At 36.0% G+C, this 15,855-nt stretch overlaps 1 protein-coding gene across 13 annotated transcripts in view; it reads right to left on the bottom strand.

Annotated features, from left to right (window-relative positions):
- Positions 1 to 15,855, bottom strand: part of LOC112456997 (CUGBP Elav-like family member 2) — a 334,288-nt gene that overhangs the window by 61,230 nt on the left and 257,203 nt on the right. For all 13 annotated transcript variants that reach the window (XR_003041043.1, XR_003041044.1, XM_025019829.1 and 10 more), the window contains one exon: positions 6,551 to 6,599. Coding sequence is in view for 11 of the 13 variants with exons in the window: in XM_025019829.1 (XP_024875597.1) it covers positions 6,551 to 6,599 (49 nt within the window). In the remaining 2 variants the exon portion in view is untranslated. The remainder of the gene's footprint in view (positions 1 to 6,550; positions 6,600 to 15,855) is intronic.

The following is a 15,855-nucleotide window of genomic DNA, read 5'->3' on the forward strand; positions in this document are numbered from 1 at the left end:
CGGTTTACTCCTGTATGTAATATTGATGCTAAGAACACTTTTGGGAATACTTTCTATAATCTCTATAGTCAACAAATGTTCGTTACGGAGTTTTTTGCTCAGAAATTTTTATAATTGTACTTAATAGCATAGGACATCCTACAATATTCTTAATTATAAAAAAATAATTGAAAAAATAATAAATGTAAGAAAATAAAGCTGAAATTGATAGCAATACTACTGGTAACTTTTCAGAAACTTATGCACACTATATCTACAATCAATGTATAATTTACATAGAATGATAATAAAATTTACATATAATTCTAAGTATTTCAAGAAATTAAGAAAAGTATCGCTACTTTCGAGTACAGCGACGAAGCGAAAATTCTGCGAGCGAGCAAAGTGCATGAGCTCTTCGTCTATTTCGCATGCTAATACGATTCCGCCATCGAGAACCGCCATCGCTGCAAATGCAAAACGCCGCGCCGTACGGGGTTTTTGCGTGGATGCAATAAACAATAGATAAGGTATTCGACTGAGGCGAAAGACGAAGTACGATTACGGCAGGTACGTGTCTTGCTTACGAATTAGCTATCGCTGACTCACCGGGCTTCTGTCCGATAAGATAAAGCTTATCACCGATGGTTGCGGTGCGAGACTAACCGCTTTCTTTGCCTCCGCTCCATGTCGCTATTTTCCGCGATCGTAGAAACGTTCCTTGAAACACGTTTCAAATCGAACATCGCTCGATGCGCTAATAGTTACTCCGTGAAATCAGCAGTTCTTAATTTACTTCTTCTTGATTGGTATAATCGAACGTCCTAGTTTGTCAACGCGAAGTCGATCAATTGAAAGGGGATAATTATATTAAAGCATTTTGCCATCGACTAATAAATTTTGCTTCTAACTTCATCTATGATGTAACTATTTACAGTATTAATACTACTTACGAATACTTTTTTAAGGAAAAAATTATGCAATGACTCATTGGAAAAAACAGCCAATATTGCTCATGGCAATGTATTTCCTATAATTTGCGATTATATAACGAACAATTTAGCTCGCGTGTGCAAGAGATGATGTACGTAAGTAACATTTCGTAACGTTTAATAAACATGAATAGCGAATAATGCAAGTACCAGTGAGTTGAATGCGTGAGAATGACATAAATTTTATTACTACGATGTGGCACTAAGTCGGACTATAATTTACGACGCTATCATTTTCTCAATGAATCCTTGAAACTGGCAATCTTCACTCACTTTACAGGCAATTTTGATTTTAATGTAAAATTTTTGTATAATTAGACTGCATTATATATATAAAATGTATCTACACCAGGGTAATTACAGAAATAAAATTACTGACGAATATGCATCGAGGTTGTATAAAACGAGATAATACATAAATAAAACGGTTCCCAATTAGACAATTGCATAAAAGTCGAGGATATATCCATCCATTATATTTACCTGTCACATCTCGTCAATAAACAAATATTGACTAGAAATGTACCAGGATTAAAAAATAATCAAATTATTCGTCGCGCGAAAGGATAATACAGAGCCAATCGAAATGCAGGAAGATTAAAAATAAACTGTCAAAATAACATCCTATAATAATATCAAATTTAAACTTATTCAATTAAAACTTTTCTCTTTTTAGAAATCTTTAAATTGTTAAACCAAAATCTCTTCTAGAAACAAAATTACATGCCTTTAATTAAAAATTCTACAATAGATAAAATAAATAATAATTTTACAACATTTTTTAAACTTTGTTGACTTAATTGCATCAAATAAATTCAGAGTTCAGTAGTTATTGTATATAAGTTCTTTAATTTCTATTCTTTAGAAGAATAGAAGAATAATGTCATTTGTCTTTCGCTGGTATTGATAAACGAAACGCTGATTTTATTCCTCGTAAAGTTTATATAGGCAGGCACATCAACTGATAGCAGAACGTGAAGATAGAACGTGCGTTGACCGGTATCAAGTTCAAGATAGAGGAATAGACTGAAGAAAGAAAAGATTGAATTGCAGACAGATATCGCGTAATGTGCGACCATTAGCGCGCGGTAATCGTTTTCCATGAAGAAATCGACATCTAATTCAATTTCGAGGCTTGTGTTTGGTAAGAAGACGTGATGTAATCGGACTGAAACAATGTCGGGACAAAATGGGATTCGCAAGGAAGGGATCAGCTAGAGCCCGTTACTAGCTAGAGCCCGGAGCGAGCCTAGTCTGTCAGCCAAAATAAACAGAATGTCACGGATATAAATAAAGCTTTCACTCTCTTCGTTCTTCTTTTCGTTAAGCTGTCGCGCTTGACGTTGTGACAGAGGTCCCTTGATCGGCGTGCATCCCGTCGGAAACACCGCTAAAACGGTTCACCCGCCACTACGTCATTGACAAGAATAATTATAGGACAAGAGGTAAAGATCGTCCTTCATTCAGTAGTTTCCTCGATTATGAGCGAAATGCAATAGCATGAGATTACTCAAAATGGTAAGTGGAAATGAGCCTCGATTATGTTACCTTGAATAAAAGGTAATTTATCTTACAGAACTATTTAAGAAGTTATTGCGTGAACAAAAGAAAATTATTCAATTAAATAAGAATAATTGTTTGACACCATTCTAATGTATTTATATATCACGCGTGTATTTATTAATTTTCACAGAAAGAAAAGATTAACTACTTTAGCAAATTTAGTTGTAAAATAGGGATAGCTAACATTTTTTTGCAGAAAAAGCTAAACTCAACAAAAAGTTTTGCTACTATTGCTAAATTGTAGCTCTCGCTGCAAAAAATGTTAATTATCCCTAAATGCTGTAATGCTAATCTTTTTTTTCCATGTTGCAAAAAAAATTCTACAACTGTAATTGTTAACTAATCTCTTTAATTCTTCCACTTGAAGCTTGGAGACTTATTCATAAATTCGCATTGACAATTGTCGGATACTAATTCTCATAAATGTTATCATATTCAAAGCAATTCATCAGTAAATCAGTCCGGTTATATAAGGATGCCAATGCGCTGCGTATGTACATTGTATCTACGTGTTTCCGAGAAAGTAAGTTTTACGTTGGCGACTAATCTCGCGCTTTGTACGCGAGCTCGTGAGCTGCTTTATCTGAATTCGGCTTACGTCAGTTGCGGCGTTCATGAGATTCACCTAACGACAAGGCAACTATAATACTCTGATACCGAATAGCGTGCGTTCTCTTCTTGTTTACTATTTTCCCGTTTTACCGGGATTTGCATGTAGCTACAACGGCACTATTCATGGCGGCCGCGGCGCCGCGCACGTCCCGCATCCTATATGGAAAAATCCTTTTCCGTATTGCACGTGCGCGTGGTTACGAATAGCCTGATCTCGGTTTCGGTTACACAACACGTCGTGTCTATTCATTTTTATATACAAAACGGATGTTATGCACTTGTACCCCAGTTCCGTTCGCTTATGCCGTAAGTAAATCGAGTTTTTGCCACCTATCGGCGGTAATCCAGACATAAATCAAATGATTAACATATATATAACTATATACCCCTTTCTTACAACTGTTTCGATAATTGAGATTTGTGTAAATATTCTAAATTTTTATTTGAAACACATAAATGTTCATATAGTGTTAATTCCGTTGGCTATTCTTGGTGACACGTTGCAATGGGCTATTCTCGCTTTACATTATATTATATTTTTAAGCGCCACATCCAAGTATTATGCAATACATTTTTTATCGTGACATCTATTTAATATGCTTTAATATTTGCACTCATTACAACTGTTTTAAATATTTAACGTGTAATAACAATACTGGTATTATATTCTGTAAACCTAGAGATTTTCAATAAAAATATAAATATAGTAAAGTTGGAAAGCTTTTTTCATATTATATAAATTCATATTAAATTGTAACTTAATCATGGCAGTAATGAAAGTTGTAAATTAGTAATATATGTCTCCCACAGTCTTCAATATCCTATTTTTATGAATTTTTACAAATCTCTTTTTTCTGCTAATTCCTTGAATAATACTGTTGGAAGTTTTATTTTTGTTAACAAATATATAATTTTAATAAAAACTACATCGAGAAAAAAAGAAAAGGCTTTTTACACATTTTTAAACAAATATATTTATTGTTACATACTACTATTCTTCTTCATTTGCTACTATTTTTGGTATTCTAATGTTTCTCTAAGATTGTAAAGAAACGCATTTAATTGCGTTGAGAAATTTCAAAAAATTCTTCAGAAAATGTAGGTTCTTTCTAATTATCTATCCAATTGCATTTTTTTCCACGCGATATTTTTACCACTTAGAATTGTCATCGTTAATTTAATTGAAAAATTAAGATAAATTCAATTGTGAAACCGTCGCGATTGAATAGTTAACCAATGGAGTAACTTCTGTTTAACGCGTAACTGCTGGTAAACAGGATCGAGCGTCGGTCCATGTAACGCGGTTACTTGATCTAGGATCTTGTTCGCGCAACTGCGCAAGCTCGACCGTAACAAACAAAGTGTCAGAATCAGGTTTCAGTTAACGCTAAACGCGAGGTGTAAAGCCGCTTGAATCTTGGCGTGATTACAATTTGGCATGTCATTTGCACACAGCGCTGATAGAGCGCCTGAAACGGCGTTGCGCATCGATGTGAAAAAAAACGGCCCCGTGCACGAGCATCCTTTGGGAGGGGACGGGTTCTTATACGGCGCAAAATAAAAAAAAACAGGAGAAAGACAAACGGGACGAGTAAAAAAGGGGGAGAAGGAGCGTGGAGGGCGAAGCATGGGACGGAAGAGTGAACGATCGTGCGAGAAAGAAAGAGAAGAAACAGAGAAAAAGGGAGAGGAAAGAGAGGAACCGTGCGGTCCAGCCGAGCGCAGCACGTGACGGGTGTCGTTAATATTTCATTAGCATTCGTTTTGCGTCGTCCCACCGACGTGGCCGGTTTTATATACGCTTTACGTTACACCCCCGTCCAGCCGGTAGTCGAATTTTTATTGCTAACGCGGCGCAGTTATCCGTAAAAAAATCGCGCGTTTTGCCGCGTTCGTTGACTCTCCTGTTGGTTTTCGCGATACGATCCCCCGATGCGCTTTTCGACGTTCTCGAATTTTTACATGGCCCTTTCCCGATCGATGCGCGATGGAAGAAATTAGAAAACTCGAAGTAAAATCTTCTACATGAATAATATTCATGCATCACGAGGGGTGATTATCTTTCTCCCATCTTTGCAATCACATTCATTTACTTTTGATAAGCGTTATTAAGAATATAAGCATTAAATTATGATTTGACACTTTATTTATAATTTCTCATAGTACATATTTATATTTAAATGTATATCTATAGCGAAACAATTTTTAATTTATAAAATATGGATTTTATAATGGAATGAGGAAAAGAGTCAGTTCATCAACCTTTAGTCTTCTCTCTAATCTATTATTCTAGTACTCTATACTAATACTCTAGTATTACTAATTATTATCTTTTGTACCTAGTACTTTTCTGTTATATACTTTTGTATTAAAATATAATTACTCTCTGAATGGAACGTTTATATACAATATCTACGCAATACCTAGAATAATATCTGGTGTTTTCTGCCACCAGGTGATGTCTGCAATTTATCGTGGTGTACGAACGACGCAATATTGTCCGAGTGAATTCACTAATGAAAGTGGAGAATTTAAAAAGATCAAGAAGATATTATAAAAAGGAAAGGAACGTGCCATGTAAGAATTCGCGTGCAAGACGACCCTTTCGTCGTCCTGGTAACTGTATGTTGCAAAATTTGTTCGTCTCTGCCCATCCTCTCACGACTTTCCTGGCCTACCTTATCGTCCTACCGCTTGGTGCTTCGCAGCTCGCTTATGTCTTCTTTGACTACGCAATCTCGACAAGCCCCTCAATTCAACCAATTAATTAGCATCTAATGAACGCGCTTTGAGCTGCATTCTCCGCCGAGCGAAGAGAGTTAACTTTACCTTCGCGACCGTTATTGTTGTCTTCTCCTTCGGTTATACCGCCGTTGCTCGGCATTCCTTAATCGTGCCAGAGCTTCGAAGCGATCGAGCAATCATTAAATAAGACGCTCAAAATCTCATTATATTTTTATAAAAGATTTAGTATCTTTTATTAAAACTAAAATTCGGTTCATACGAAAAAGATTCAGATTTAGTTTGTTTATAAGAAAACATGGATTGGATTACTTTACGAAAAATATATCTGATATAAAACGCTACCACATCTCTCGATTGCTTACTAAAATTACATGCTTTTGCTGCTGTAGTAGCTAAGCTGTACCTATACATACCAGCTAATTCTTTGCTTTAATAGATCGATTAATAAAACAAGTTACTATTATTTTAATTTTTACCAATCGCTTAATGTAAGCAACAAGAGTACAAATTTTTTCTTCTCATGAAAACAATACTTTGGTTTGCTTAAAAATTAATTCGATATTAATTCACTTACAATACGGTCTGAAAGCATTGCGATATTCAAGTTTTAATTCGCAATCTTAGCGCGTCTCGGAGAAATAATTAAAATTTTCACTCACCATTCCGGTTCTCGCTGTCGGCCGGCTTCATTTGGATCGGATGGCGCATCTGAAAATAAAAGAATCAACGATATAGTTTGCGTTCCCGCACTTCGCAAGCGTCCGCGCGGGCGCATGTGATAAAAGTTACATTTATTATTGATAAGACTGCCGATATCGCGTCGACGTTACACGCAGAAAATTTTTCTCGTAAATACAAGTATACACGAACAAAGTAAATACCATACTAATCTTGCACGGCTAGGATATAGTCATAATATGCAAAAGATTTCAAGAAAGTATAGGAAAATTTAGAGAGCAAAAAATAAAACTATACGCAGAAGTAAATATTTCCATCAAGTATGGGACTTTCGAGAGCGCGTTTTACTACATTAATTTAAAGACGAATGATTCAATTATATTTTGTTCGATTGTGTCTTATCCCGAATATCGCTGATGAACAAAAAACGAGACGTTTGTTGCAGTCATGTCAAAAAACATAAGTTGAATAAGTTGCCGTTATAGGCTGTGGCGGTCAGCTGTCCGCCACGTGCGAACTTAAGAACGCTATAGGGACCCTGCCGAGCTGCCCTAGATATAAAGGTCGATGTTGAATCTTAATCACGCGAGAATGTACCGGCGATGCGCCGCGTAGCGGGCGCGAGCCGAATCCTCTCGCCGCGCGAGCCCACGTTGCCGCTCGCGCCGCGCGCCTTCCGTCGTCCACGATCGCGGTTACTATCGCATTTCTATAAAGAACATAAACTATTGCCAGATACGCAACGAATATTTCTATACAGTTCACAATAGTTACCATTCTAGATTATATTTTTCCTATACTGTCTTAAAAAACAACGCTCAATCCGAGACATGTGAAGTTGGCAATTCAAGCTACAACGTCGAATATACACATACTAGTATGGGACTTTTTTTACTGTTCTCATATTTCCTTGTTAGTATGGCAAATTTATTTACCTTTAGGTTACAAGATGTGTCTGATCAAACTATTACATTTCTATTGTCATATATTAATTTCCGGTTGAATACGCGTATATCTTACAGGAACCTAGCAAATCTAGTAAATTTTATTATGAGTATTCTACATTATTCGAGAAAAATTTTCTGCGTGTAGAGAGCGAGTTCGGGTGCAAAGTTCGTTCCGCGCTTTTTGAAAAATGCAACGACAGGAAGCCGTATTCCGTGGTTTGCGGTTCGCTCTCGTTGTACTTACGTAGAGATGAGTACGAACGCAATTCGCTCGGTCTTATCCTAAGGATTCTTTCCTATTTCGTGCGCGAGACCGAAAATCGAACGCGATATAATGCTGGAATTCGCCGGAATGTTTTACAGAACGTTGTACTGTCGCGGCGTCGGTACAAACATATCTATGTATATCGATACAGCGTGCTTTTTCCGGTTGTGTACAACAATTTACCATTATATATTTACTGATTCTTTAAAAATATACTAGCTTGAAATAGATCTTTTTTAAATAACATTCTTAACTATTATTTTTTTTAAATTTTATCTTTTAACTCTTTTAAATATTTTGACAGTTAAATCATAAACATGTTTTATTAGTAATTACTTAGAGTTAATGAATGACACGATTTCATTGCGCAATTATAACTTTATCTCATAAAAAATTTCTACATTTTTGTAATCAGTTATATTAATTTTTCATACATTTATTAGAAATAATTTTAAAATATAATTTATTAATAAAAAATAGCTATCTTTAAAATCATCATAAAATACATATTCTTTTAGTATTTCTGGCTTATGCTCTTTAGTGCTACATTAGCTGAACATTTTTCTGTTTTTCAACTAAAATCAGTATTAGATAGGCATTAATATAATTTGACGTTCAATTATCAACAAAATTTGATATAAATAATTAATAAAAATCAAAAAATATATTACTTAAAAAAGGCAGTCATTAAAATTCTAATACGCACTTCTGTAATGACAGAAATATCACGATAATAGAGTGCTTATTATTATATAGCAAAAAGCCATTGAAACAGACGATGTTTTTTTTATAAACGATATTTATGAGAGAAACGCATGGAAATCGAGTTTGGAAAAGTAGATTTATCGTATGACCAACCGCTTGTGTGAACATGAAAATCATTTCGGTGTATTCATTCGAATGAATGCAATGAGATTTTCTGCGCAATGAATCGATGACTGCACGGCTACGTGTTCGCGACAAATACGCGAGATCTTCATAAATAGATAAGAACTGAGAAGCACCAGTGCATAACTGCATAGTAGTGCGATATACGCCATACGTGCGATTATCTACGCTCGTTGTAATAAAATCGATTTATGTCAAATTTAATTGTGTGGAGTTTGCTGCGGGATAAAATTCATTGCAAGCGAATGTTTTAGCAATTATACAATTGAAACAGAATACGTGCGAGTTGTACACAATTTTCAAGTAAATAAATGTTATCGTGGCTGAACACGTGCGCAAGCTTTCATATTTTTGCTGTGTACATTTAAAATATTCTCTCAGATTATTTCAATATCATAGAGATTTTTTGAAAAAAAGTGCACTCAATTAAGCTTTTTTTTTTTAATTGCGATACGCAATTAATAGCTTAGTACAATAATCGATAGACCTCAACTATTTCGTTTACAATGCTTCGTTCCGTAAAAATTGCATTTATTGCATTCGCAGAGTAATTATCGATAATATACAGTTACTATATATATATATTTTTTTTATTATATACTGTTTAAAAAATAAAAATTTTTTAATGCAACATTCTTTATATTGTATGAATTTCTGGATATATATTGCTTAACAGCTGCCACTAGCTGTCTTATGAAGACTCATAAAAAATTAGTGAGGTGATTATTCTTGGCAAATAAAAATGCAATGGCTGTATCATAAAGTTAAGCCCTTCCAGCCGAGATGATGCATTATTGCGCCATAACAAAATAACTGCATGAGGAGGGAAAGAAAGAAAGAGAGAGGAATCATAAGAAAGAAACAGAAAGGGATATCATTTATAGGTACGTTGCGATAGAATCTCCCTTTTTCAAGGAAAATGGCAGCCAGTCTAACATTTCCATTTATTATGATAGTTATTACACGCCGGAGAAATGAGCTATCAGTTTTTACGATGCTCGAATTATATCGATCGAGCAATTTATACTTCAACGAGAGCCATGAAGGAGTTGTGTGTTATACGATCTGAGCCACTTTCGAACTCCTCATTTTTAATTTAATTATTGGGCTCGTTAAATTTAACGCCATCACTAAGTTCTGGCGACGATAAGAAAGCTCGATGGAAACGTTCGAGAGATCCTCGATGTGCTGCCAGTCGTAATGAATGACTCACGGCGTTGCAAGAAACGAAAGAAGTAAAAAGTACACTTCGTCAACACGTCATCGTTAATTGATTAAATACGAGCAGCCATGTCATCATAACGTATTAGAATGATGAAAGATACTGGTGAATATGAAAATGAAAAAAGCAATATTGCTTATTGGAAATATTTATAAAAAGCTAACATTTGTGCGATTGCTTAAAAATAACATATATGTTAATTTATTTAAAAAAAAATTTTTTTTACTATAATAAGTCGTTATTTCTCTCTTTGTTACACTTTGTTTATTCGTGTAACTTGTTTCCAATTCTTGATACTTCTTAGTCTTTATTTCGTAAACTCTCAATTGCATAAACCTTCAATGTGAGGAGTTATCGCTTCTGTGGATCTCGGATTATAATTCTTGTATAATTCAGTACAATATAAATTGATATTGAGGTTTATACTATTGATAGATATTTGTGTCATGTTAGATATTCATGCTATCATCCATAAATTTATAATTCTATTTTCAATTCCATAAGTATAAGCTATATAAATCTGCTCAATTCAAAATGTCTATTCTACATATCTTTATAAGAATGGCGAGTTACACGGGCCTTTCCATAGATAGTCACGTTTATAGGCAGTCTAATTCCATAGACAGTCATTTTCATAACTCCTTGAATTTGATGTAATCCGTCGGGCAGTTATACGATCATTTTTAGGGCCGAAAGGTTAAGACTTCTCCCGCAGAGCATGTTCACTGAGAACTCCGGCGCTCATTTGCCATTCATTCCCGAAACTGGGTTGCTCGCAATTGTGCCTCCGGTTCTATCTCGCAGCCGTCTGTGCCGGGAAGGATCATCCCAAGATTCGAATTCGATATCCGTATCGACCAGTGGGATCGATACGCCAAGTCAGGTATAATCGGCCCACCAGCCACGATTGCGATCGAAGATTATGCGCATCGACTAACGACCCATATACCACAACGATGATGCAATCTGGAGGCACCAGATTCGCTATATAGAGCTGTAAGCTAGTATACTTTACCGATACGAGACATAACGGAATATAATACTGTGCAATAGCTTCAATATTTTAAGTACACTATTCTACATATTGAAAAAGCTAATATTTTCAATTTTTGATAGCTTACATCGAAATATCACTTGGCTAAAAAATATACGTTATTTTATAAGAAATAAATATATTTTCAGTAAATAGCCTTAGTGATTTAAGATAATCTTGCATAACTTGAGGATAGCAAACTGTGATAATGTCAATAACTTTTTCATAAGTCTTTATTGTTTGTTTGGAGCTGTGTTTTTAAAATGTTTCATAATTGTAAAAATATTAACATATAATGCAGATTTAATTTTCATGGTTGTTCGTAAATTGAAGGATAACAGATAACGAACGCGTTGTTTGTACGATTTGTCTCGAGAGTCTGTCATAATAAAATTTCTCATTAATCCACGGCATGCCTGGCGATATAAATTAAGCGACCCAACAGATCAAGAGTATTTTACGCACTCATAAATAGAGCACTGGATCACTCGACCATGTTGCTTGGAGAAATGCCTGCTAGCCGGCCTCTTAAATCAACGAGCGGAAACGCTCGTATCAAAAACCAGTCGTGTAATCATTATCTGTCATCTTTGAATCTTCGTGCATGAATGTTTTAGTTTGATGCTTATAATCGCCTTATAATTAGAAACAATTAACATTAATTAAAAAAGTGTAAAGATTAATCTAAAGCTGATATAAATCCGTGTCCATGCGATGAATTATAAGAATCTAAAGAATGGTTTTTGATATATCATGAAAAATACAGTGCAAAAAGAATTCTGCCGGAGGATAAGAAGATGCATCCCGTTCAGGGGTGCGCAGAGATATCTTGTTGCGAGTGAGTTCAGAATATTCTATTTGCGAATCTCCTCGATACTCCGGACGCGAAAGAATTTCTCGTATCGCAATGTGAGAGCCAGCTTGAAATTCATATCTATGCTAAGCGCGTGGCGCGTTTGAGTTTAGTGCCTTCCGCATCGTACCTTTATGCGGCCGATTCGGTAATTTCGTGCATAGCAATTTCGTTTAAAGTCGACGGATGGTTCGATCCGTAGGCGAGGATAAACTCCGTCTTCTCGACGGGATTTTTATGGAGGTCCCGTAATTCGAGAAGCGCGAGTTTCGGTAACGCGAGAACGTCTCGGTGAGAAATTTGGGAAAGCGTGGAACGATACCTGGGCGATACCTGGCGCGAAGAAATTAAATGAGATCTCACGGAGTCTAAATGTTCCTCGAAACGCTGATATCTTTGGAATAATAAAATATCAGGAATAGGTGAAGCGTAATCGGCTTTTAGCCTTTCGAACGTGCACAATCCTCCTGACGGGCTGCAATTCTCGATTTTTAATCCAGACTCTTCCCAAGAAATGAAGTTCAACAGTTTTCGCGCAAAAGAAGGAGCCGCCAGAGTTGGAGTTACACTCGTGAATTTCTCCCAGCGTTCATCCTCATTTAGGAAGTGCAAGTTTTCTTTCGTAGAAATTCTTTTTCCACCATCATAAGTCGGAGACCCGACCTTTTATCTTGCAAAATTTTAATCCAACCATATAGCAGTAGAGATATTTCGAATACTCACAATGGATTATAGTATAACTGTTTTACGTCAAATAATAAGCTTAAGCAAAATTAAGTTATATCGTTATAAATCAATACCAAAAACTTTTTTTTATTGTAAAAGGTAATTATATATTAATTTTATTTTGCTGAACTATCTCATTTTTTGGAGGTGGAATTGTCTGAAATATTTAACATTTTAAGTTATTACACAAGTTTACTTATGACTCTGATTATCATAATAATTAAAAAAATTCTTGCATTTCTACCGGAAATAACATATTAAAAATTATCTAAATACAAAAATCTCATCAATTATTGTAATCTTTCACTAGTTTACCAAATACGTTTATACGATTTAAAATATCGGTCTTTTCGTTTCATTTCATAATTATTTTTCTAATAGTTTATTTGTACATCCATTATTTTTATTATATTCTACTTGTTTTGATATCTTTTTAAGATATGTAAGATAAACTATTCGGTCTCAACGGTATCTCTCCTGTCTCCATGAAAACAGGGTGGAGGGAGAAGACTCGATTTAAAGTTATACCTCTGCTTACGTATTCCCGTGTCTCACTCATTTCCAGAATACCGAAGCTCCTTTATCCTTCTTCGCTCGGCCGCGTCCGGATTACGAAAGTAGCAGTTCCGCTTTCCTGCCGGAACGGTACCGTGCGCGTCGCGACGCCGACGCCTGCTGACTCCGGCTTCGTGACTTTTAATCTCGACCCCATTGTAAGACCGGTGGAGGGTAATTTTTATAATCTTCGTGTGAGGATGGGGAACGGTGTGACGACTGGATTTAAAGTTGCGCCGTCCTCTCTTTTCCGCGTCGTCACGCTTTAAAAAGAACGCGCCTTCACACCCAACGCTACTAGTCCTTTCTTTCCCCCCTTTGGCCTCTCCTGTCTTCACCTTGAGTCGCGTAAATTCTGCCACTATCTCCACACCAATCTCTATCCTATGCTTTAATCGTCGACAAAATTACAAAAAGTGCGGTAATTCACACTTTCACCATTTGCTGACGCTGATTTTCACGACTTTCAATCTTCACAATTTGCTTGCTCATATGAAGATGGAGATACTTTTCGTGATATTCGTACCAATTCATATTTTCTGAGATATTAGGGATGTATAAAATTTTGTAAACAAAAATAGTCGCAGTTGAAGAATGAGCAAGACTCGATATTTATAAATGTTTTCCGTTAGCTGTGATATGTTTCTTCGAAAGTGTTTATCATTTTGCACTTTCGATCAAGATTGAGAAAAATGTTATATTATTGTTCTGAAATTATTTACTTGCTTTTATGAAAATTGTTACTTTGTAGAATTATTTTATTGAATCTAGAATATGCGATGCATGCAAGTGCGGTTTTATATGCTTCATATTTATACAGTTTCAATCCGTATCTTCTATGCAATAGTCGAGTTTTATTACTTGCAAAGTTTTTATACATATATATATTATATATACATATATTTTTATAAGACAAGCGCACCAATTCTTTTTATTTCGAAACTTCTTGCGAAAAATGTGAAAATATTCATCGTTTAAATTGCATATTCGATATGGTGGTCAAGAAATTTTGCAAACAATATTGTATTTGAAAGTTCAAAAGAATATATCCAATATTTTTTTTTCATTTACAATTTTCTATGTAAAAAGTCATGCATATTCCACTGCATATTTTTAGAAAGTTCAATTCTATCAAAAAAAATTTTATTTGCTTGATATTTTGTGAATGCATGTTTGTTGCCTTTCGCGACTTTAGATATTCGCACATAGATAGATCGCACGCACACTCATACTAGCGATATGAAGACAGAGAAATATTTATAACCCATACTCGGTACTTTTTTATCTAACGCACGGAAAATCTCTCATATACATGCTGCAAAATACAAAGTTGTCAATTTTAAATAGTATCGGCAATGGCGAATGGCGATAGTACTCTCGATCAAGAAAAATTCGCTTTTGTTCATCTCTGCCCGCATATTTCCCACCAGATCTCTCGACTATGCGGTATAAATTCAATATCCACACGGTAAAAGCCGATCGGCCAGGGTGCGCTTTGACATTCGAGGGGTTGCCCCGAAAGTGACAAGGGCGCGTAGGCGGGGTGGCTGGGATGCACGGCCGTAGGTAGCGGGTATTAAAATCGACGTATTCGACTCAAGGGCTCGGCCGTCGTATATCGTCAGTTATAAATTCGTTTCACGTACCGCCACGTCGGGCAGCGTCGACAGAATGAAAAAAAGGGTACGACGAGAGGGTTGGCCGGGGGAGAAAGAGGTGGCTGGCCGGCGGGATGCTTTTTTTCCCCGATGGTTGGCGGACGCGCGCCCGCGCGCGGCGAAGAGAGCCTGCTTGTGAAAAATCTGCATGGATTTTAGCGACGACGCGACGCGGCGGGGGAGAAAAAAATGCGGCCGCCACGTGCATCCGCGCGAACCGACGCTCGGCGAAGGGTGGGCGCTGCGCTGCGACACGGCGAAACCGATGTTCTCAATGAAGGGAAACATGAAATACGAGAGCGCCGGTGGCACGGCAGAGCCTGGAGTGAGAAAGGATCAATTTCTGGTCGATTTTGCGCGACGGGAGCAAACATGCTCATCAAATTTATGGCCACGTTTGGTAATTCTGTCTTTCAAGGCCGGTTTCATCAACGTCATTTATCTTCAACCGCATTTCGCATGATTCTCCAATGTATTTTTGTAGTTTTATTTATTTTTTCAAAGAGGTGTGCACACGGAGCAAGTTAGTTGAATTAATTTCAAAATTAACTGAGACCAGCGAGTAAACCGCAATTGTAATAATAATAAATTATATTGTGATAATCATTGAATCAATTGTTGAGTTGTAATGCAAGTTCTTTTGAAAAAAAATATCGAGATGATACCTTATCGCAGCATGAGCTATATATTTAAGAATATACAAATTGTTCCTTAAAGACAGGTGGATCAATATATTATTTCGACATTGTCAATGCGGTCGATAAAGAGAAATAAGATAAATGACATGTAAAGCGAATGTGGTCGGATATCCTTCAATAAAGACGAACCAATTTCACATTAATTCCGTTCCGCCCCAAGAAATATATAATTTATCAAACGTATAAATGTAACATTGCAAATATTTAATAACTCTGCCTGTTGGAGCAAAATTGTGACTATCCTTAGAGCTTCAAAAATTGGAATTTATCTATCATTATTGTATGTGCTGATATAATATGGGAAAAAATGAAATATAGGAAAATCAACTGTGTAAAGCCGACATATGCATTAAATTTATGAACACGTCTGGTAGTGCAATCTCTTAAAATGGAATTATGGTAACATTATATCCCAAGTGTTTGCGGACAGTGAGGGTTGAT

The sequence above is a fragment of the Temnothorax curvispinosus genome, unplaced genomic scaffold (assembly GCF_003070985.1).
Source record: "Temnothorax curvispinosus isolate PA1 unplaced genomic scaffold, ASM307098v1 QBEX01007396.1, whole genome shotgun sequence".
NCBI classification, from domain to species: domain Eukaryota; kingdom Metazoa; phylum Arthropoda; class Insecta; order Hymenoptera; family Formicidae; genus Temnothorax; species Temnothorax curvispinosus.